This window comes from Ammospiza caudacuta, chromosome 8 (genome assembly GCF_027887145.1).
Source record: "Ammospiza caudacuta isolate bAmmCau1 chromosome 8, bAmmCau1.pri, whole genome shotgun sequence".
In the NCBI taxonomy this organism is placed as follows: domain Eukaryota; kingdom Metazoa; phylum Chordata; class Aves; order Passeriformes; family Passerellidae; genus Ammospiza; species Ammospiza caudacuta.
In genome coordinates this window covers 28,560,733-28,582,926 of record NC_080600.1, presented here as the reverse complement: position 1 = coordinate 28,582,926, position 22,194 = coordinate 28,560,733, and the positions used below count along the sequence as shown (strand labels likewise).

At 45.5% G+C, this 22,194-nt stretch overlaps 1 protein-coding gene across 1 annotated transcript in view; it reads right to left on the bottom strand.

The window, feature by feature from the left end:
* CFAP65 (cilia and flagella associated protein 65) overlaps positions 1-22,194 on the bottom strand; it is a 30,835-nt gene that overhangs the window by 6,340 nt on the left and 2,301 nt on the right. Inside the window, exons 4-24 of the mRNA XM_058809783.1 lie at positions 21,621-21,787; positions 20,337-20,536; positions 19,549-19,679; positions 18,231-18,453; positions 17,648-17,913; positions 16,208-16,408; positions 15,432-15,788; positions 14,562-14,699; positions 13,464-13,712; positions 12,817-13,041; positions 12,435-12,581; positions 11,021-11,186; positions 10,336-10,464; positions 9,616-9,841; positions 8,554-8,682; positions 8,096-8,272; positions 7,363-7,429; positions 3,434-3,544; positions 2,465-2,656; positions 1,562-1,720; positions 107-244 (exon numbers count right to left, since the gene is read on the bottom strand). Coding sequence (XP_058665766.1) covers positions 107-244; positions 1,562-1,720; positions 2,465-2,656; positions 3,434-3,544; positions 7,363-7,429; positions 8,096-8,272; positions 8,554-8,682; positions 9,616-9,841; positions 10,336-10,464; positions 11,021-11,186; positions 12,435-12,581; positions 12,817-13,041; positions 13,464-13,712; positions 14,562-14,699; positions 15,432-15,788; positions 16,208-16,408; positions 17,648-17,913; positions 18,231-18,453; positions 19,549-19,679; positions 20,337-20,536; positions 21,621-21,787 — 3,798 coding nt within the window. The remainder of the gene's footprint in view (positions 1-106; positions 245-1,561; positions 1,721-2,464; positions 2,657-3,433; positions 3,545-7,362; positions 7,430-8,095; positions 8,273-8,553; positions 8,683-9,615; positions 9,842-10,335; positions 10,465-11,020; positions 11,187-12,434; positions 12,582-12,816; positions 13,042-13,463; positions 13,713-14,561; positions 14,700-15,431; positions 15,789-16,207; positions 16,409-17,647; positions 17,914-18,230; positions 18,454-19,548; positions 19,680-20,336; positions 20,537-21,620; positions 21,788-22,194) is intronic.

Sequence of the window (22,194 nt, the reverse complement as noted above, 5' to 3'; positions counted from 1 at the left end):
GAAAGCCAATTCTCTAGAACTGAGTGCCTTGTTGAAAATGGAGCTGTAAGGTCCTTTCATGGCACAGTAAGATGGGCAGGAAGGCTGTAGATCAAAGAGGACTCACCATTTCTTTAGCATTTATCTGCCAGTTAAACACCACTGCCTTGCTCTTCGAGATATTGTTGAGAAAGACAAGACGACCAGCTTTGGTGCAGTCTGGGATATTTCCAAGGCAAATCCTACTATGGGACAAGGTGGCTGCCTGCAGGAAGCAAGGAGAAATCAGAAGGAACAGCAGGGAAGGAAGATGGGACCTAATCATACAGTCATCTCTAAGTCATACTTATCTCTAAGTCCAGCAATTCACAGATAATTCACAGATACAATAATCAGGTATCTTTAGGAACTTGAGAGAGTGTAACAATTCTCTCAATTTTGCTCTGGTTACAGTGGCATTACATCAGAAGGCCAGCTGGATTGCAGTGGGATTGAGTGAGCAATGAATAAGACATAACACTGGTGCTGGACAGGAAAGGATCTCAGGAGCACAGAGGACCAGTAACATCCCAATTCTCTGTGCAGCACTTGCAATCCAGGCCTTTTCCTACTTCAGCTGAGAAACATGAGGTGTGTGCTTGTGCAAAATCCCTATCAATCTGACTGTGAGCTTTAGGAAATCAATCCCTAATACACCTTGCCACTAGTAAGCTACTAGTTTGTCCTGTTCTCCAGGCACAATGCAATCTCTAATTAAGTACAGTTATCATTAGAGAAAGAAACTTCATTTCAGACAACAGAGCCTTGCAGAATGCCATCTTCATTGTCAGACTGAGGCAGTTTTCAATCATCTTTTCTTTGCACTTCTCAGGAATGTAATTGCCCTGCTGGAAGCAGAAAAGCAGGGGGAGCTGTGGCTGGCTCCAAGGAAGGCATGCTAATGTCACACAGGTTGAATCCTTTACCTGCCAGGAGAAAGCCTCTGCTGCTGCTGCTGTGTAATGCTCATTCACTGTGCTTGGATCTGTGGGTGAGTTTAACAGATTGTCCAGGCTGGCAGGCCAGCTCCAGCCAGGCCAGCCAAGCTCCTGCTGAGCCAGCAGCAGGTCAGACCAGTGCATTCCTCTGTATGTGCCTGAATAGGTGTCCATCCTGCAGTCAGCATTCAGGCTATGAATCACCTGAGTTTGGCTGGGAAATGGTGGCAGCCAAGCCCTGACAGAGCACGGCAGGAGTATAATGGTCTTTTTGAGAATGATTTAGGAAAGAAAAAGGTGTTGTAGCTGCACAGAAGAAAGGCAGCTGTGATGGGAGGTAACTTCTAAGAAAAAATTACATGAATAAACACAAACCCTTTTTTGTTCTAATGGCTATGGAAGTGACAAGCTGGAAAGAAGACACCTTTCAGCATCCATGAGTTAAGCTCTAGATCACCTGCTGGAAGGGAAATGTCTTGTTCTGTCTCATGGCAAATGAACTCTCCTGCAACACAGACTACTGCAAGATGGGGCCACTTGTATATTTCAGTCTCTCACACATTTCTGGACTGATCATATTGCTCATATCCCACACTTGGACTTACCTGCCCAGGCACAGTTAGCCTGGCAGAACCTGGAATGACTGCAGAAGAAAAAAAATTTCTGGATGTGGCAGCCTCTTCTACATCATTTGGATTGTAGCCTACTCCCTGGAAAGTAATCTGGGTCGAGTCACCCTCCAGGATCTGGATGACAACATCAACCTGCCTCGGACAAGATAAAAGTTTTAAGTCCAAAGTCATATTTGGGAGAGATGTGCAATAAGCTAGCATACTTGCAAATGGACTGGTCTAAATACACCCCATGCATGGATAAAGACAAATCCAGTCTCTTTCGCTCTTTCAGGCCTTGGCCTTGGCCTTTCCTGCTAGCCCAGGAAAGCTGGTTAAGTAGTCAATTAGCCAGTTACAGTGTGAGATGGACAGAGTCTTGGAGCAAAGGTTGGAGTTTTAAAGTTAAATTTATTTATTTATCCATGCATTCACCACAGACTGAAGCAACAAGTAGTGCAAGAGCTCTGGCCTTGCCTGCCTGTTGCAGCCCAGGACAGAGGTCTTTGGGAAGGCTGTTTTCAGAAGTTTGCAGCAGTATACACTGCAGTGATAGAAGACACTGACTTCAGTCTCTTCGGTGGGAATTTTTGGAGGCCAACAATGAACCATAAATCTGAACAGATACTACTGATATCCCCAGTTTGCTACTTGAAAAATAAATACTGGGATGACTCTGGTTGTGGAAGATATCTCTTCTTGGGAAGAAAAAATGTACGAGACCAATTTATCTGCTCCATTTCCAGACCAGCCACTCATTTGCTCTCACGACTCTGCGACTTGGAGGCATAGAACTCAATTCAGCTGTAGCATTACATTACAACCACCTGTAAGAAACCTAAAGAATTTTAGGTCAACAGCAGAATCTGTTTCTTTCAGTCATGAGGAGGCTCTTACCGTGTATGTTTTAGCTTCCAGTGGTGAGAAGATCCACCCAATGTGCCCTGATTCACCAGGGGGGATTTCTCCTCTAGGAGTTAGGCAGGCAAACACAGGATGCTGAAAATTCTCCTCCCGTGTCTTCATAAGGTTGTCCAGCTGAACCTCAAATGTCACGGGCATGGAGCCACCATTGTAGAGTTTATAAATCTGAAGTGAAGTCAGAAAGAGCAGTGCTTTTTATACCAGGTACAAGTTAAACTAGTTAATGCTTCCCCAGGGGGCGCTGATAAGCATTAATACTTAATTAATCAGCTTATCTCCTAAGATTGAGAAGACCTTATAGTGTCAAGATTTAACACCAAGGCTCTGATAGGCAGCTGTGCTGAAGGTTCATCACCACACATGTACATTGATAAGCAAAGTGCCTTTCCAAATGGTGTCCTGTCAATTCACACTAGGGGAAAATTCATACAGATTAGCTGAAGGAATCATTGTAAAGCGGATTACATAAAATGCAAAAAAACTTCTATTAAAGTGCTCTTAATTCAATTCAGACTTGTTCATTTCCCAAGTAAATTAGGCAGAACATAATCAAAGCTGCCTTTTTGCTGAATAAGCGTTTAAGGAAGTAAAATTAATTTCCTAAAAAACTAATTAGGGTTTATTTCCAGAGCACTTGGAGCAGCTAGGCAAGTTTTCACTCAGATACAATGCAAGAGAATAAGTGAACAGCCCAACACACCTCATAAGCATTCTGATTACAGAGTGAACACCAAATCTTGTCAAACTGCAGATGGTGAGAAGTACTTTCCCAGCAGCTATTTCCAAACCCTGCCTAGAGCTATCCTCAGAGTTCTCCTGTGACGCTTCACTACAGAGGCCATTCCATTTTCTGAGAGTTGCCTCAGACACTGCCTGTCCTTGGGACACAGCAGTGTAGCTCCTTCCCTACACTTCTGCTGGCTTTGGCTCCAGGATGCTCACCTGTGTGGGGGGGTGGGAGCGTCCCACAGCGACGGGTGCAAAGACGTGCTTGGTGGATGCAAAATGGACGTAGCGCTGGTCGTGCTCCACTGTCACACCACTGAAGGTCAGCTACAGTGGAGAGAAAGGCAGTCACTTCTTCACAGGGCCTTGGTCCCATCACTAACATCTGCACAAGGACTCTGAAGTACTTTGCAAATGGAAGGCCACACAGTTACAAACTTTAATTGGTAATACCAGGATAGCGTGTCCTAAGACAAAAATCAAGGAGATGGAGAAGCTGTTCCAGATTTTCTCTGAAAGTTTCTCTTCTTTTATTGAAAAGACTTCTCTCTCTGCTATGCCAGCATCAGTGCTTCTATGTGCAAGTGTATGGTGGAAATTCTCCATGAATGAAAGTGTCTGGACTGTACATAGGAGAGTGTGCATCCATCACAGCCAAATACTTTGGAAAGACAGGATTTAGGTAAGTAATGGCCTCGTCTTGGAAAGGATCATCTGCATGTACTCTAGAGTGTTCCAAGAATGTGTCTAGCAGCCCAAAAGCTAGAAGCAAGTCCAAAAGCAAGAAGATTCCAGCTGAACTTTTAGTGACCAAGTGATAATCAACAGTATCCTGTTGGCAAAGCAGCCACCAGCCACTCCAGGCAAAGTGGAGAGATTACAGAGCTATTTCACAGAAAGATTTTGCATTCACATAGGCTCCTGCATTTTGAGAAAACCACAATCAGGCTGAAGATGCACTGATGATGCTCTGTTTTCTGCAGGATCGCTCCAAATTACCCCTGAGCTGTCTGCTTTGGGGTAGAGGCTGCAAAGCAGTCACCCAAAAATGTATCTGCATGGGCCAACAGGAGCCAAGTTTCTGCAATTCACAGTAATTAAGCCTGAAGCATGGCTATTTTTCAAATAGATGTGTAAAAGACAGAGAAAATATTTGCAAAGATAGGCACCTGCAGGAGATACTGTATCAGCCACTTTAAAAAGAGAAGAGAATGAAAACTTCTTTAAAAAACCCCATTTCAGTTCAGATCTATAAACAAAATGCAGAGTGAAAAAGAACTAGAAATACAAGGTTAGCAGGGTCCCACATGGGATCTTTTCAAAGCACTACATGAGTATTCAGCCTCCTGAGAACCACAGCTTGCCAGACGAAGTGAAAGTAGGAGAAAGACAAAAGCTTTGCTTTCAAACTTCAAAAGAAAAAGGGATAGGAACCTCCCTGAGCTTTGGGAGTGAAAGATCTATTTATATAACTTTGATCAAAAACCCACCTTGCATTCCAACAGACCAGAACTGCTCAGGAAAAACTGTCATCAGTTTCCATTTGACACAGGATATGACATTTAGAGGATTATCAGTTAAAGAGAGACAAATGGAGAAAAGTGAAGACTTGCTGCAATCAACTCTCCTTCTAGAGTGCATAGACTTCATCTCATGGTGAAGACTTAAGATCATAAAGGGATGCCAGATTCCCCAGGGAGGAGAGCTGCCTGGAGAACATGAGCTGCAGGTGATAACATCACACAATGCCAAACTAGCAGCTATGAAGTGAAGTGCAAACACTTGCAGTTTATAAAACCTGTGTGCTCAGGGATTCTCCTTGGGATCCAGCCCTTCTCTCCAGGGAGTTCTGTGAACCAGCCTAGCTGAGCCTGCAACACATGAGCTGGATGGGCTTTTCCTACTAAAACTGCTGGGGGCTGCAAATTCTGCCTGGCCAAACAATCTCAGAGCTCTGAGAACAAGCAGTCTTACAGATGAAGAGGCAAAGGACAATCTGTGAAAGCATTAGGCAGTGGGAGGCCTTGTTTCCCTGCTGCACAAGGAATTGGAAACAGAAGTGCTACAGATGTTTCCTCCTACAGCCAGAAAAAATTGCCAATGGGAAATCAGTTTGGGTTATTCAGAGTACCTATAAATCATCAGAGGACTAAAAATTGGCCATTGAATGGGGAAGGAATAACAGAAAAGAAGCTTCTCCTGAAAATTAAGTTGGGGAAACAGAGGAACAGGAGGTCAGAATTTATCCATGTAGGTAAAGTCATCACAGAAGTGATTTTAAACCCAAAGGAAACACAGGCATTGGCTTGCAGGTGGCTAAACACACAGCTCTGAAGCCAATTAATTTGGAATTTGACAGAGTAACCAAGCAATACCCCAGCCCAAGGGGCTCCTCCTCTGTTTATTGCTTTCGGAAATTTCCAAAGCTTAACTTTTGAGGAGACACTACAGCATTTGCTTAAGGTTAACATATGCTTAAGGTTAGCATATGCTCTGTACATTTCACCAGAATCACAGGTGAGGATTTGCTCAGCCCTGGAATGAAAGCATATTTAGGGTAGTTTCTGCCCCAGGAGCTGGAAACTCTGTGCACTTCATGCCATGACTGCAAGGAAAGCAGGCCCACAGCTCAGTCCCTCAGCTGCCCTCCTTGCACAGGAAGTATTTCCCATTCCTACTTTCTGATTCAGCAGTTCAGTACTGACACTCCATCTCTGCAGGCTGCAACCACCTGCACTGCTCCATCTCTCTGCACTGGCTTCTACAGCTCCTATTGCCAGAGCTCAAAGGCACCATGGGATCTTTTCATCCCCAGGCTATCCCACGCTTTTCTAGCCCTTTCTGCAGGGACAGAAAGACAGAGGGTGGTGGCCTCTGGTAGCCACCAAAGCCACTGGCTATATGACAAGAGAGGATGTGTGCCCTATAGGCTGCTGGTGCTCCAAAGCCTCTTCCCTCACTGGCCAACTCTTCCCCACAGTCACTCTCAGGATTGTGCCAGGCAGGCAGAGCACAGGGAGCCTGTCCAAGGGCTTTGAGGGAAGGCACAGTTAAGCCACTGTTTGAACAGCTTGGTCAAAGGGTTGGATTTTCAGCGGACAACAGTCCTGAAAGAAAAGAAAAATAAAAGAGATATGTGAACACAATGGTCTCATAGGAAACTTCAGAGACAGACAGGAAGGCTCAGCCGGGCATGAGCGGTGCCTGGCAGAGCACAAGGTGACTTTGACTCTAACTGACAGTTTGAGAGAGGGGGAGAGAGAGAAATTAGTTCCAAGCCTGAGGAGATGCTCAGGGAAAACACACCACAGATCAGCTCTGGGATGCTTTAGAAAGCAGTCGAGCAGGAAGAATGAGTAAGAATCTCCTCTATCATTGGTAGGAGAAATAAGTGGGTGGACAAAGGCTGCAGCCAACCAGGAACCCAGGGACTATCTTCTGGGCTTGGGGAAGGAGCTGACCCTGTAACCCCAGAGGTGGAGGATGCTCTGCCACCCTGTGCATTCCCAAACTACCATCACAGAAGGTGATGGTGGCATATTTGGAGAAAAGCATATTCCAGGGGGGGTTGTAGAGTATGGAAGGTTGATGAGATGGAGAGATTCGGGAAAGCTGCATAAGAGAGAAGCAGGATGGGCTGCAGATCTGAACTCCAGGAATGGCATGGAACAACTCACAGTGAGGCAGATGAAATGAGGAGAGGCATGCACAGGAATCCTGACCATAAGTTACATCAGAGTGTGGAAAACATGCAGGGACTGTAAAACATGGAAAGGCTGTTTTGGACTTGGAGTTGTCTTGAAGGAAGAAGCAATTCTGCACTAACACCATTAATAAAATACAAAGGTTAATAATAAATAAATAAATAAATAATAGTGCTCTTGATGAAGAATCCAGCAGATGCAACATCCAAGGGCCATTCTGCCAGTGCACTGCCCACATCACTCTGTGGTGGAAGCACAACTTTGTCAGAACATTGTTTTTATGTCTCTGCTGAACCCTCTCTTACTGCCTGGCTAGTGCAAATTCCAGGGGAAGGACACAGCCCCCTGTAAACTATGCAGATTCTGGGGAAAACACCTATTAATTCAGTTCCTACCTGCTGTTGTTCAGCAAATGGAAGGAAGGGACACCTGCTATCTTACCAGAATCTCATGGCCATAGGAAATCTTCAGCAGGACAGGGAGGCGATCATTGCCAATGAAATCATGTCTAGCAGTGAAAGAGGAGAGAGGGGAAAACAGTAGAAATCAACCTTGTGCCCAGGATAACAGAGTCACACAGAACATTAGAGACAATTCACTTCCCAGCTAAAGAGTCACTGCTGCGTAAGGGCCGCAGGGAGGTGGGGGAACCCAGAGGGTGTTTGGGTGGAAATGAGTGATACAATGTTGATTTTAGTCATACACCTATTTAGGGACCCAAGTTTTTTGGCCAACAAAATGCCAGAACTTCTCAGATATGGTCTGCTTTGAGAGGGGAAGCATTCAGCTTTCTTCATACCTTCTACAGGCACCCAAGGGCTAGCAGTTCTAGCTGATGACAAAAAAAAAAAAAAGAATATCATTACGTAATCAAAAGTGCAGGAAGTTCAGCATCATTCATCTCCTCAACTGTCAGGTCAAGGCAGTGTCCCCAGCATATCCCACTAAATGCCTTTTGCTCTATAGTGTTAAAGGACATTAAAACATTCTCCTGAGGAAGACCAGCTCTGTGGGGTCCAGAAACTGGACATGTTCAGGAATTTTTACTTGCCCAGCCTCTGCTGAGGAACATATGATGAGGAAGGAAAATCTGGCATGGAAACTCAGGAGACTGATGGCATGTGTTGTTATGGTACACAGCATGAGGCTCTGAAGAACAGGTGCTTGTCATCACCTGTGTGTGAGCTGGACAGATTCCTCCTGCCCTGGAAGAAGTGTTCCTGACTTGGGGGAAACACTGAAGAGCTGGTTATCCTGAATTCTCATCTGATGCAGCTCCTGGGGGGTAAAGTCAACATCTTCTGCCCAGCGCTCTAAGTCCATCTTCTGATCAGAAGGAAACAAGAAGGCCCTAGGGAGCCAATCAGCTGGTCAGCAACGAGGATATGCAACTTCCCCGGGGCTGTGGTCACATATTCAATCCAAATGGGCTTAGCCCACCTAGTGGCCACATTACTTTTCATCAGGTCTGATCTGTATCTCCCTGTTTGCTTACCCAGCTAGACTCATCAACAGACCTCAGCTGCAGCTGTATCTACAAAACCCACCCTATTAACCTGCAAATTTCTCACAGCCCTTTGAGCACTTCCAGACCCCCAAAAAGAAGGCTGAGCTCCAGTGAGCACTGCTTACCAGTCCACAGGTACCACACCCTTGTTCTCCAGCAGAAGCATCACACAGGTAGGCTGTGAGTCTACTGGGGCAGACCCAAAGTCAAAATCCAGCAGGAGAGGGGTATACACTGGAGGGATCAAGCATGTGCTGGTCACAGGAGAGAAAGAAGATATTAAACTGAAACAGGAGGAAGGGTCATCAGGGCATGACAGGGGAAAGGTCATTCCACTCTGGCTGTCTTCCTTATAATTCTTGTCTGACCTTATGTTCTTAACTCTTTAGAGAGAAAGGACACTGGGCATAAGGCAGACCTGATTTTCTTTTCAAAATCTTTTATGTATGTCTAACGAAAGTGAGTGACATAAGAGAGTCTGCTTAGCCTGAAGTCTCTCTTTAGCTCCTCAGTATCAGGAAGTCACTGACGTACTCGAGCAGGCCCAATGGAGGGCCACTAAAATGGCTGAGAGCTGGAGCAAGCTGGCTGGGGCTCTGAGCAACTTGGTCTAGTGGAAGGCATCCCTGCCCATGGCAGAAGGGTTGGAGTTAGATGATCTTTAAGGTCCCTTCCAATCCAAACCATTCTGTGATTACAAGGATGGACAAAAGGACCTGGACTTGTTCAGCCTTATGAAGCGATGGGTCAGGGATGGCAACTGCACAAGTTGCAATACAAGATATTCTGATGAGATACTAAGGAAAGGGTTTTCACCACGGAAATGGTTCAACAGGAGCTCAGACAAGCTGTAGTTTCTCCATTTTCAGGGATATTCAGCCCTGAATATTCAGATATTCAGAACTGAATAAGGTCCGGGGCAACCTGATCTGTATGTCCCTGCTTTGAGCGAGGGGCTACATCAGAGACTTTTGAAGGTTATTACAATTAAATTATCTCTGTTTCTGTGGCTCCCTTCAAGGGAGCTTAAGCAGAAAAGTGGAAGTGAGCAACTGCCTGCAGCAGTTAGGATGGAAAAACAGGGTACCAGGCAGCAAGGAGCTACAACACATGCCAATAAGCCACAGCATCTCTGTCTGGCTCATGCAAGGGACTCAAAGATCCACTGAGCCATTTCCTCATCTCACCTGTGCCTTGTGGGGACTTTGTAGGTGAGCTCGCCAGGAGTTGGGTCTCGCTCCAAGTATTCATTCAGTGTGTCCAAGGAGAAGAGCCTCCAGATGTGCATCTTGGTGTTACGCCTGGCAGTCCCTGTTGTACAAGCGTCTGTGATGCGCAAAGTTGGGTAGACGCCTGTTGCTACAACGCGGCACAGGAACTCCTCCTTCTCTTTTACACTTGCAAGACCTTCAGCTTGGGGGAGAAAGAAACACCAAAAAGTAGTCATGTACCATTAAGGGGCTGCTGCCTGGGTCATTTTGACTGCAGCAAAGAGGAAACAGACCCTACCAAGAACAATGAAAGAATGGGCATTGTACATAGTCTTTTGTTTGGCAGCTTCTCAAAACCCCTAAACCACTGACTTCTAGTTGTACCTTGACTTCTGCATTTAGACATCATCAGAAGACTATGAATGTGATCCTTTTCAACAGTGCATTTACACAATTTAGTTTTGCACTATGTGAGAAAAACTTTTTTTGATTTAAACCTACAGTCTAAACATTTTATGAAGTGTCCCTTGTTTTCACACTAAAAAATCATAAACAGTTACTTATATCTTGTGTTCCCCTTTCATTCAAATGACATTACATTTTTCACCTTCCAAGCTGAAAACTCCTTGTCTTGCCAGTCTCTTCTTTTACAAACACTGTTCCCCATCTCTGAACACCCCAAAACATCCATCTCACCTCTGGGTGCACAAATATCATATCTGATTTTCCAGGTGTATTGCAGCCGACGGGCTGGCCTTACTTTTATTCTAACAGAAGCTTTTGATCTTGCAGGAATTGTTCCTCTGGAATGTTCCAGCTCTAGAGCTGTAGGATACAAGAGGTGGTATGAGCTCTTGGCATTACTGTCTCTTACACCATATGTTGTGGCACACAGATCCCTAAGTCTACCAGCACTCCAGCCACTGCCACCCCTTGCCTAATAGTTAGGATTAGCTTCAAGTGCTGAACTTGGGATTCCCAGACTACAACTGTAGGCAGCTTACTGGGACTACCCAGATTGCCTCTGGCCAGCAAAGAGCAGGGAGTTTCCCAACTGGAGGTCCTCTAGATAGGCAACTAAGAGCTGAGCTCCAACATTTCTTCTGGTAAGGTCCTTTATTTAACCTCCTCCTCTGCTGGGAAATTGTATCTTATTTCAAGGTCCAGACTGGTCTAACTTCAATTGTCAGACTCTGGATTATGCTTTTTCCAGCAAGATAGAAAAGTCATGTCCTGTACAAAGGGGCAGAAAACTTAAGATTTGAGAGAATCAGTGCAAGCCAACCAGCAAGCAGTCCAACCTCCAGGTTAATTCTAGATTGGTTTTGGAAAAAAGAGGGGAAAACTAAGGTCCTGTCCCATGTTAATTCCTTTACAGTACCCAGTAGATCGCTGCGGACCTCCTCAGGGTCATGGGGCCCTGTGAAGAGTTGCTCCACACTGAGAATGTAATTCAGAGTACAGATCCCATCATTTAGCAGTACAATGCTGTAGCTTTTTTGATCACCAACTAGAACATTTCCAAGGTCCAGATAGTCCTTGTGTGCCTGGAATACAAACCCACCATGCTGAGGTCACTTTAACATGTCAAACATAGTGGTTGAGTGTAGCCACCACTTATCTCACCACATGCTGATCCCTTGGCACATGGCACGGCCAGTGCAGTGCAAAGGACTCCCTGCTTTGTGTAGGACCTGGCATGCCCTGGGAGATAGAATTGTTGAGGTTAGAAAAGATCTCTAAGATCACTGAGTCCAACCATTGACACTGTCAATGCCACCACTAAACCATGTCCCTGAGTACATGTCTTTTAAATACTTCCAAGAATGATGACTCAACCACTTAATTGGGCAGCCCATTCCAATGAGTGACAACCCCTTTCCTGAAGAAATTTTTCTAAGCATCCAATCTAAACCTCCCCTGATGCAATTTAAAGTCATTTACTCTTTCCTTATTGCTTATTACTCAGGAGAAGAGACCAACACCCTCTTTGCTACAAACTCCTTTCAGGTAGTTGGAGCACAATAAAATGTGGAACACATCTGTGAGGGACTCAATCCCTCCTCCAAATGCTTTCTCCTACTGCTTTTTAGGCTGTTTGCTGGGTAGGATGTAGCATATTCAGGGCTGTGAGAACACTAGCTGGCCAGCTGCACTTGGGTCAAGGCTGAGAGGTTTTTGCTGGCCCTTTTGTGACTGCTTAAAGAGTGCCCCTCATTTTTGGTTAGTTGTGCACTCACATACAATTTATAATGACTACATACCTTGAAGAAATTATCACCCATCAATCAACATGATTCACATTGGGCAGTGACTTTCAAAGTATTATTTTATTTACCTCTGGTTCATTAAGAAACCTGACTAAAAATGGAAGTGGCTGCACAGACCTGCAGATAACAGGAGGAGAGCCACATGGAGGTGTACTGGCTATACCACTTTAAAAGGTCCACTACACTTTGAAATCAGACTAACAGCAAAACAAATGGAGAAGGAGAACAGACAGAATGAGAGGAGAGAACCATGATTCCCAAGGAGCCAAATGGCTTGCTTGGTTGAGTCTGGAACAGAGCACTCCCAGAGGATTTGTTAAGGTTGCATTTGAACTGGCAGGACATTTACAACATGTTGCCATTAGGCCACTAGAATGACTACTGTCATTTAAACTGAAAACAGTGTCTGGGAATTTTGCTGTGAATCCGTGTTGGCTCCCTCCAGTACAGGGAAAAGAGAAAGTCCAAGACCCCCATCCCACCCTGGTCCCCCCTCCTAGTACTCAGTGGGCTCCTGTTCCTTACCCTGATGGTGCCCAGTGCCCCTTCTCCAATGACCCGTAAGACATAATGGGCATCTGTGGGAGACTCTGGGCTTTTCCACTTCACAAACACCACAGCTCGCAGCACATACTTGGTTTCCTTGTCAGGACTAAAAGTCCATGCCTGAGCCTGCAATCACAAGAGGGAAGAGTGCCCACAGGAGCTCCAGTCCAGAAATAAACCCAAACACCTCAACAATTGCATTTAGTCCTCTCCTCCACTGCAGCTAACCTAGTTCTTTACAGACACACCACCTCCATCTGCATCAAAGATTCACACTGGGAATGAACATCCAGAGATTCAAAGCCAGGCTGAGGTTGTGTTGTAGAGATCAAACCACAACTTTGGTAGAATCTGAACTTACCATGGCTTCATAGGGCTGGAGGATCCCTGTAGTGGGGCTGACAGACAGGATCTTCCTGTCTGAGTGACGGATCCTCCATGTGAAAACCATGGGTAGCCTTGTGCAGTTTTTAATGGTGTACATTCGTGTAGAGGAGGTCCCTATCTGGAGAGGCTTGAAGTAGAGAATTCCATCACCTTCTAAGAGCAAATGAAGGGACTGCCCACAACTCTGGAGAACAATCTCCTGTGGAATTAAGAGAAAAAGTAACAGACATTAGCTAGAAGTCTCAGCTGCCTCTGGAGGAACCTTACAAAGATGTTGCTCCTTCCAAGAGAGAAGCAAGAAAAATTTGGATCTTAATTAGGAGAGGAAGGGCTTTAGGCCGTGCTGTCAATTTAGACCCTTAGCATAATACAGTGTATTCCAAGAGATAGAAATGTAAGGAACAAGGGGTACAGGATGTTTGGCACCACAAAGGCCTTTTTTTCTGCAATGTTTACTCCATATTAAATTTTTAAAATATTCTTTCATTCCTATTTCCAAAGAGAAAAATCTAAACTAACCATTAGGAGATGTAATAAGCATCCCAGTGCAAGTCACTGTGAAAAGGGAAGACTACAAGGGAACAAAACTTTGCTCACCGTTGTCCACTTCCCTCTCCTTACCTTGGTGTATGCAGGATAAGAGTTCAGCTCCAAAGACAGGACATGCTGCTGCAAGACTGTCGTAACTGGGTGAGTGTAGAGAAGGAAAATCTGGTGGCCTCCTGGAATGACGTGTCCTAAGCTGGGCTTGACCAAAACAGAGGGACATTCTTCAGTGTAGTTCACACTGAAGGTTATCAAAGAGGTGCTCGTGTTGGACAACAGCATGCTGCAGTAGGTATCAGTGTCACAAACTGCAGGAGGAAAAGTCTGGTGGAGACAAACAAAAAGAGTTGCTTTCATTGGGTTTAAAAAGCAGCTTAAAGAAAAAGTTTTCACTGCATTAATTTCCAGGTTCCAATAAGCACTATCCTGTGTCTATGGAGAACTTTCTAACTGCTTCCTTTCAAGGAAAGAAATTAAACCACCTAAGGGTACACAAATGATGGTCTTTTCCCTTGCCATAGTGGTCCTCATGGGACTGGTGAACCTATTTTCCATCATGCCATGCTTTATGCCCATCCAGTAAGCGAGCTGCTTGCTGGTGCCTGCAGTTTCTGCATGGACAGTGACATCCTGGGTGAAGAATTCCAGCAGGCTGGAATTTGCTCCACTTCATGCACATCAAATAAAGGCTGCATGGCCTAGATTAGCTGAAGAGATAAGAGGTTCTCAAGACTAGTCTTATGCCTTAGGATCAGACCTCCCCTAACGTCATAGGAAAAACACCTTACTGTGCTACAGAAACCGCAGGAAGAGAGAGAGAGAACCTTCCCCTCTATCTTACAACCACTTGTCTTTCATGAGCATTCTGTTTGCCCAAGTGCATGCAGTTTTTGAGGCTCCTAGGTTCCCCTTGTTAGTGCCCATGTCCACCTAAACAGAAAAGAAGGTGATCCCAACAGCTTTTCTCTCAGAACTACTGAGATGGTTAGTACAGCTGACATGGTGGAGGTTGGGAAGCTAATGCAGGAGAAACAGCCAACTATGGTACCACAGCAGGAGCCTCCACACCATCAGAAACCACCAAAGATACATCTCAGTGCAATGGGAGACAAAGTAAAGAATTCAGAACACTGAGTGTCTCTGCAAAGATCCAAAGGTCAATCAGTTACACACTTTGGGGACATCCAGGATGTACTGTGGAATGATGTGCTCCTGTTTTGCTTCATATGTGTGTGCTCTCAGCCTCACAGTCAGGCACCATGACGGGCAGATGGTGGCATCATCCTCAATGTTGTTGTAGTGTCTCATCACCTGCAGACACACAAGGGACAACACGGTGTGTGCAGGAAGGGAGTGTGGCTAGGTGTTTCACAGAATCACAGATTAATCTGAGTTGGAAGAGACCAAGTGCACATACTACCTCAAGCAGCTGCTTGTTCAGTGACAGCCCTGGGACTAAGGAATTGACATTTTCAGGGAAGAAGGACTGACCAGTGCCAGATGAGAAACAGATGGCAAATGCTAAGTTTCACTTACCAGGACATTTCTGGGTGCTAAATCTCCTGTAACTGCAGACTCGTGTAACATGAATCCCATGTCACTTGGGAGAAGAGAGAAAGTGCCCTCAGCAGCTTTACTTGTGGAGGGCCTGACACAAAGACCAAGTTCTTGCCCATCACCCAGGCCAAAATAACCATTCTTGTGAAGGCTCACATCTACACTAATAGTGCAGTAATTCATAGTAATTCCTCCTTCAGTGAGGTGTACCACGCTTCATGTTTCCTAGAGGTAAGAGTAAGTGTGGCTGTGCAGGTGCATGAGCTGTGACTTGTTCTGTCATTTCTCTCTCTGCAACTTCTCACTCTGCCAGGACACAGGTGAAAGAGAAACTTTAACCCAACAGTGTATCAAAGCAGTGGCCAAAAGAGTTAATAGAGGTGCTAGTTTTATAGGGTTTAAACTGAATTTTAACTCCCCTGAAATACTTTATTCTGCAAAAAGTTTCTTGCTAGGTCATCTCTAGTCTTAGTAATTCCTACTAACCTTATAAACAGCAAAACCTTCCAGCTCTGCTGCATAAAGACTGTTGACCTGAGTGGGCATGCAAAAGACATGGAAGGTTGAAGACTTCAATGGCAGCACCTCACAGATTTCAGGGCGCACATAGAAGGCACTGTCATGGTTTGGAGTCCAGGCAACAATGATATTTCCTTTGGTGTGGTTGGTCACACAGAGAGAAAGAGATTTTTGTGGTGGCACGCAGCATCCAAAGTCATACTCCCTGGGGCTGACACTAACATGAGCAGGAAACAAGGCCAGGTTGCTGTTTTCACCACTGTTGAAACACGCAGCCATGGCATTGGGTTCCAAGTATTCCTTGGGTGGCTGGTCCTCAGAAATCTACAGGATGAAAATACCTCAGTGTGAGTCAGGAAAGTGTGCCTGTGGGAGACACCAGGTGCTGCTTGCCTTCATGAGCAAGAAGGCACTTCAGCAAGATGCACCTCAGCAAGAGTTCCCAGGACAGCTCAAAGTCTAGGCTTCAAGGAGGCTTCTGTTTGTAAGCCTCAGTCTGAGACTAAAGAGGAAGCAAAAAATGACCCCATGATTGAGTTAATGCCAGAAAGAAGCTGAGCTAGGGTAAAAGCCACCTGACAAAGATAGTGTTGGTGTGTACTGGGAACATCAACAGCAGAAATACTAAAGAAATCAATCTGGCACTTGCAAGCCCTTCTAGATATGTCTTCTGTACAACAGATACCCAGCATTTATAGAGAAGAGCTGAAAGTTTCTTAGATTCTAGGGAGGGCAGCTCATACCTCAGGGGGCAGCATGAGGGCTCCCTTTTCATCCATCTGCAACTTCTCACTCTTCAGCATTTCACTCAGGATATCAGGGGGGTAGAAGGTCAGTCCCCTCACCATGTTGGTTCGGTACCAGGAGAGGTGTCTTTTCTGAAGGATGGGTGGCTTAGCTGTGTCTGAATGGCAGGTACCAAAAAAGTCCACATACTGGGGTTCCTGGGAAAACACAAGACAGGATAATAAGAAGTAAACTGTCCTGTGATTGCTTTGAGAGTTTCACCATACCAGTATCACTTCCAAAACCATGCTGGGAAAGGCTTAGCATCTGCAGTTTTTGGCTGCCATTAACTTTATGTCTCAATGTCAGACAATAACTTTCTTGAAACTGGAGTTAAAATTAAAGGCAATCAGTGCACAGCCATGCAGCTAAAGTTAGGAGAGAAACCTAAACAGACAAGAGCCACAGAGGATGCACCTCATGGCACTTACAAGCCCTTTGTAATGTAAAGCAGGCATTACTGACTGTCCACATCCTATTGCTGATAGGAACCTGCACCATGGAGATTCTGCTTAACAAGAGTCCAGGTCCTGCACTTGGGTCACAATAACCCCAGGCAGCATTACAAGCTTGGAGCAGAGTGGTTGGAAAGCTGCTCATCAGAAAAGCACCTGTGGGTGATGGCTGACAACAGCTGAACATGAGCCAGTGTGTGCCTGGGTGGCCAAAAAGGTCAAGGGCATCCTGGCTTGTATCAAAAACAGTGTGGCAAGCAGGACCAGGGCAGTGAATGTTCCCCTGTACTCAGCAATTGTGAGACTGTGTCTTGACTATTATGTTCAGTTTTGCACCCCTCAGTAAAAGAACAACAATGAGGAGCTGAAGCATGTCCAGAGAAGGGCAATGAAGCTGGTGAGGGGTCTGGAGCACAAGTCTTATGAGGAATGGCAGAGGGAGTTGGGGCTGTTTAGCCTGGAAAAAAAAAAAGGCTTAGGGGGAATTTTGTTGCTCTCTACAACTACCTGAAAGGAGGGTGAAGCTATGTGAGGGCTGGTCTCTTCTCCCAGGTAAGAAGTGATAGGACAAGAGGAAATTACCTCAAGTCGAGTTGGGGCAGTGGTTAGATTGGATAATGCGAAAAATTTGTTCACCAAAATGGTTGTCACCCCAGGCTGCCCAGGGATGTAGCTGAATCATCATGCCTGCAGGTATTTAAAAGACATGCAGATGTGGCACTTGGGGACATGGTTAGTGGTGGACTTGGCAGTGCTGGGTTAATGGTTGGACTCAATGATCTTAGAGGTCTTTTCCAATCTTGATGAGTCTATGATAGCTATCAATGAAAATACAGTGGGAAGAGATTTGCAGAGACTACTGAGACAGGCCAGTCCTCTTGGGCGGCAGTGAAGATGCCTCTAAAGTACCACAGCAATGAAATCACCCTTTACCTCCCATACCTGGTGGTGGACGAGGCACGCAACTCTGCGGTGGTAGATTATGGGGTGGGTAGGTCGGAAGGTCACCTTCAGTGTCAGAGTTGTTGCGCCCTCCAAGACTCCGCTGGGGCGATCCAAGGAGAAGACACTCCCCTTGCAATCAATATCAAACTGATAATACGCCGGGACATCGGACCTGTTGCTGATTTTCAGTGTCCGCATCAAACTTTCTCCAAGATTGATCCAGTCAAAGCTCACAGAATGCTGGTGCAGGGACACGGAAGGACCTAGCACAACATGCAAGATAAGACCCTGGACCTGTCATAGCTGTTTCTTCCAACATGTCACAAGACACTGCTGCACTTAACTGATATTCCCAAACAGATTAAACTCTTCAGCAAACCTACTGGTCCTAGCAAACAGTTGGACATTCACTTAAAACAGTCAAGCAAGTATAAATCTCAAATGGTACACCAGGGACAGCCAGATCCCAGCAGGAGTTTAGTCTGTGACTTCAGGCTATCATAACTTCAAGCCCTTCCGCAAGCACTAACCTTTTCCCTCCAGAGAAGCTGACAGGGAGAAACAGGAAAGGCTTTGGTACCTGTACATGAGCCAACCACTTTCAGAACAGTCTTCAAGTGGCATCCAGCAGATGTGATCGTGAAATAGTCAGTGCTGTGCTCTCCTACTACTTGGGGCTGAAACCGTATGCACAAGAGCAGCTTCCCTTTGGCAGGGACAACATCACCGGACGCATTACAGGAGAAAACATAACCATAAAGCAGAGGGTTTTCTGCTCGTTCTATTATACATGGTGCATCAACCTACAAGTAGAAAAGAAACAGGTTAACAAAGGAGCCAACATGAGCCAGGATGGCTCTGAATGAAGGACACTAATCAGGTAAGAACTGCCATTTTCAACAGTGCTGAACACCACCAAGAACACCAAGGCCGCCACAGAACCACTGTGCAGCAAACCTCTGCCATTTTTTTCTGATGGAGAATGGGTGGCAACTCAAGCAACTCAAGGAACTCAAGCAACTCAAGCTCCCTCAACATGGTCAGAAATCAGCAGGCTGCAGCAAAACTCCCTGTGATCTCTGGGGTTGGAGTGCCCCTCCTGGTAGGTGGAAAGATGGCTCAAGGTGTCCCTAGGGGCCAAAATAGCATAAATGACTGCTGTGACCAGGGGAACATGCAAGCAGGTAACTTATTTCCCTCTATCCACAGTTCCACCTTGTTTATGGGTCTTCTTTTCCCAAAAAAACAAAGCTGGTGCTCTGACACCGTACTCAAGACCCTTTTAAAAAATGTCCTGATGCTTGCCTGGCAATGCTGAGCACCCCTGCAGTGCGGATAATAACAGCACAAAAATGAGTGTGTCTTTTCTACTCCCAAGCTGCAGGGCCTGTGGAGGAGTCAGCACTGCTGTCATCTATGTCAGCAGTCTCTGAGTACATCCATCACTTCAGAGGCTGGGAAGGGCTGAGCTGGCACAGGTAACAAGGTGCTCAAATCCATTTGACTTTTTGAACAATTCACTGGGCTACATTCCACGGAGGGCAGCGGAAGATCCATCAGTTGCCTGGGACACACAGGCAGCAATTTGAGACTGACACAAGTGTCACACAGGATTGATCGACTTGTCCAGGGTGGGCAGGAGAGCTGCAGGGTGCAAAGGACACGGTGATGTGGACCAAGCACAGAAGGGAAGTAGGGGAAAACTGCAATAGCACTGTGGCTGGGAGGTAAGGGTGAATGGCATGGCTGGTAGGGGAAGGCTCATCACGTCTGCTTCATTCACACTCACACTTCAGTTATTTTTGCAGCTTTAAGGGAGATAGACAAGACCACATATCCCAGGGAAATGTGTCAGCTTGCCAGCTTCTCACAAGAAGTCAACCTCCCTCTCCCCATACCACAGACACGTTGAAGATTTCCACAGACTTCTCCACAGTTGTCCCCACTGGAACTGATCCAAAATACAGGACATCTTGAAACTTTCCAGGCTTCTTTCCTGTCACGCTCACCCACAGGCAGGGGTATTTGGCTGTTAAAGAGAATAGTATACTGGATTAGGAAAGACAGGAGGAACCTCTACTCTTGAATATTCAACACTTGAAAAGGTCTGAAGAACCTCAGATAACTCTGAAGTTAGACCTACCTTCAAAGTTGGCCCTGTTTTGAACCAAATAAACTCCCTTCTTGCCCTAATTTACTTGGAATCACATTTTTTTTTGTTTGTCAGTGGCCATACAAGTCACTTCGGGCATGGACTTGCTAATGAAATCATTGCTTATTTTAGCTTGCATCCAGAAAGGTTTAGAAATTTCCCTCTGCTTCTCTGTCTAGCAGGGACAGACAGGAGACACTGAGTGCAGACAAAGCCAGGAGTTTGTGGAGGCTTTTTTTCTGTGAATTCCTCTAATTTCTTCCCCTGTGTCAATTCAAACAGGCCTTAGAAATGCTGTTTTGGCCAAAACATGCCATAGGGCATATTGGACCCTCTGTCCCTTCAGATAACACTTCCAAATTGGCAAAAGTACACTAGAGAATTCCACAGGCCACTTTAAAACTGTGAGCTTTGCTTGTTCATCACTGGGTTGAGCCAAATGTGACAGAGCCTTCCATGTATCCCTGTGGAATGCTATTCCAGAGTTAGGGGTGATACACATTTCTTTGAGTGTTTAATGCAAGAAAGACTCACCCAGGGCTTTTAGCATGATTGTCCTCTTTTGTTTCTCTTCACCTCCAAACCAGCATGTTGCTGTTGCATAATGCACCCCAGCCACCTCGGGCTTGAAGATCACCTTGACCAAGCACTTAGCACCTGGCTTCAGTGTGCCACTCTCAGGACTCATGAAGAAAGGACTTGATATCTCCCAGTCAAAGACGCAAAAAACATCACTAGGAAATGGAGATATATATTTAGCAGATCAATGGATCACTTGCTGCCTGTGCAATCATGCATAGGATGGGCCTTTCCCAATAGGTTATTCAGTTAGGATGTGAAGCAACCAGTGCTGAATGGAAGAATCCCAAATGCAGCTGGACAAATATGTGATGCTGTGAAGAAATTTGTCTCTAGTCTCTGCTCTGCTCACACTTTAAAGAATCTTAGTTATTACAGCTAAGAACTTTATTAATGACCATTAGGCGGTAGCAAGCAAATCAGTTCCACATATAAATATTTGCTTTTCTTGTATCTAAATTTGCAGCTACTTAATTTAAATGACTATTTTTTCCTCTGTAATATGCTCAGGTGAGAAAAGAGGATTGAGCCATTTCCCTAATACCTTATTCAATTTTCCAGAACCCCCTTTGCTTGTTTGATTTCTGCAAAGAACATGATATGCCATCAGCTTTTTCTATTTTATTGATCTAAGCTGTGTGCTGCTTACCATCCTTATCCTCCAACATACTGGGCCTATCACTGGTAGCAAATTATTTCTCCAAGTGGAGACTGAAACACTTGAAATGGTTGGAATCACTTGGTTGGAAGTACACCTCCTCTTTGCCTGGGAACTTCACTGCATCCCTTTCTACAGTACTGTCCTTCCTCATTAAAATAGGACAAACCTTGGTAACTGGGAGCATCCCTGCTCCTAAGTGACTAAAATGTTTCCAGCTGGTAGTTCATCTCTCCCTGTTCATGCTGGGCAGGTTGCCTTTGGTTAAACGGAAGCCCAGGCCTCTCCAGTGAATCTGGGATGTTCTGTGCTTGTCCCCACCTAGTTCCTGTGCATGAATGGTTCTCAGCATGTGCTGGCAACAAACAGATGTGAGATGCCAAGATGTGCCCACAATGACCTGTACTACCATTCTGCTGCCCTTTCTGCCAGCACCTTAGGGAAGGCAGATTTGCCTGTTGTTAAGGCAGCCAACAGAACTAATAACCACTGGAATGAGCTGCATTCACTGGAGAGTCCAAGAAAGTGGCAAAACACCTGAGAAAACAGAAGGAGTGTCTGCTTAAGCCCCTCTCACTCACCCAACATTGCAGATAGGAAACGCTGCCTCCGTAGCACTGTAGGTAGCACAGACAGGCAACTGGACAGCAGCTGGGATGGACAGACAGCAGCGTGGAAGCAGAGCATGCAGGCTAACAGAGAACTCACCCTCAGCTTTCATAAAGAGGATGCTGTCTTCATAGTCCCTCTGTACAGAAAAGCAAAGGGAGACAGCAGTTAGATACTGCTGCAGCTCTGCCCATGAATACCTGTCACCACTGCAAGTGTTGGGGAAAATATGTTGGCAACAGAGGCACCAGTGGAGGCCTCTGTGCAGGACAGAGAGCATATGAATCACTCAGAAAGGGCAGGCAGTGTGGAAGGTACTCAGGCATACTCCTCTGTCAGTGAACACACAAATACTCCCATGAAGAGCAGTTGAAGGCCACATTAGTTTCACCTGGTTTGTTTCGAGGCAGATGGATTTCTTTCACTATTTTCAATTCAGCTGAACTGAAGCATGTACAGCTTTTTTTTGAGCTCCATGAGCACAGAAGTATCAATCTTTGATTAAATGCTTTGTCAGCTAGAGATCCAAGCAGGTAACACATAAGT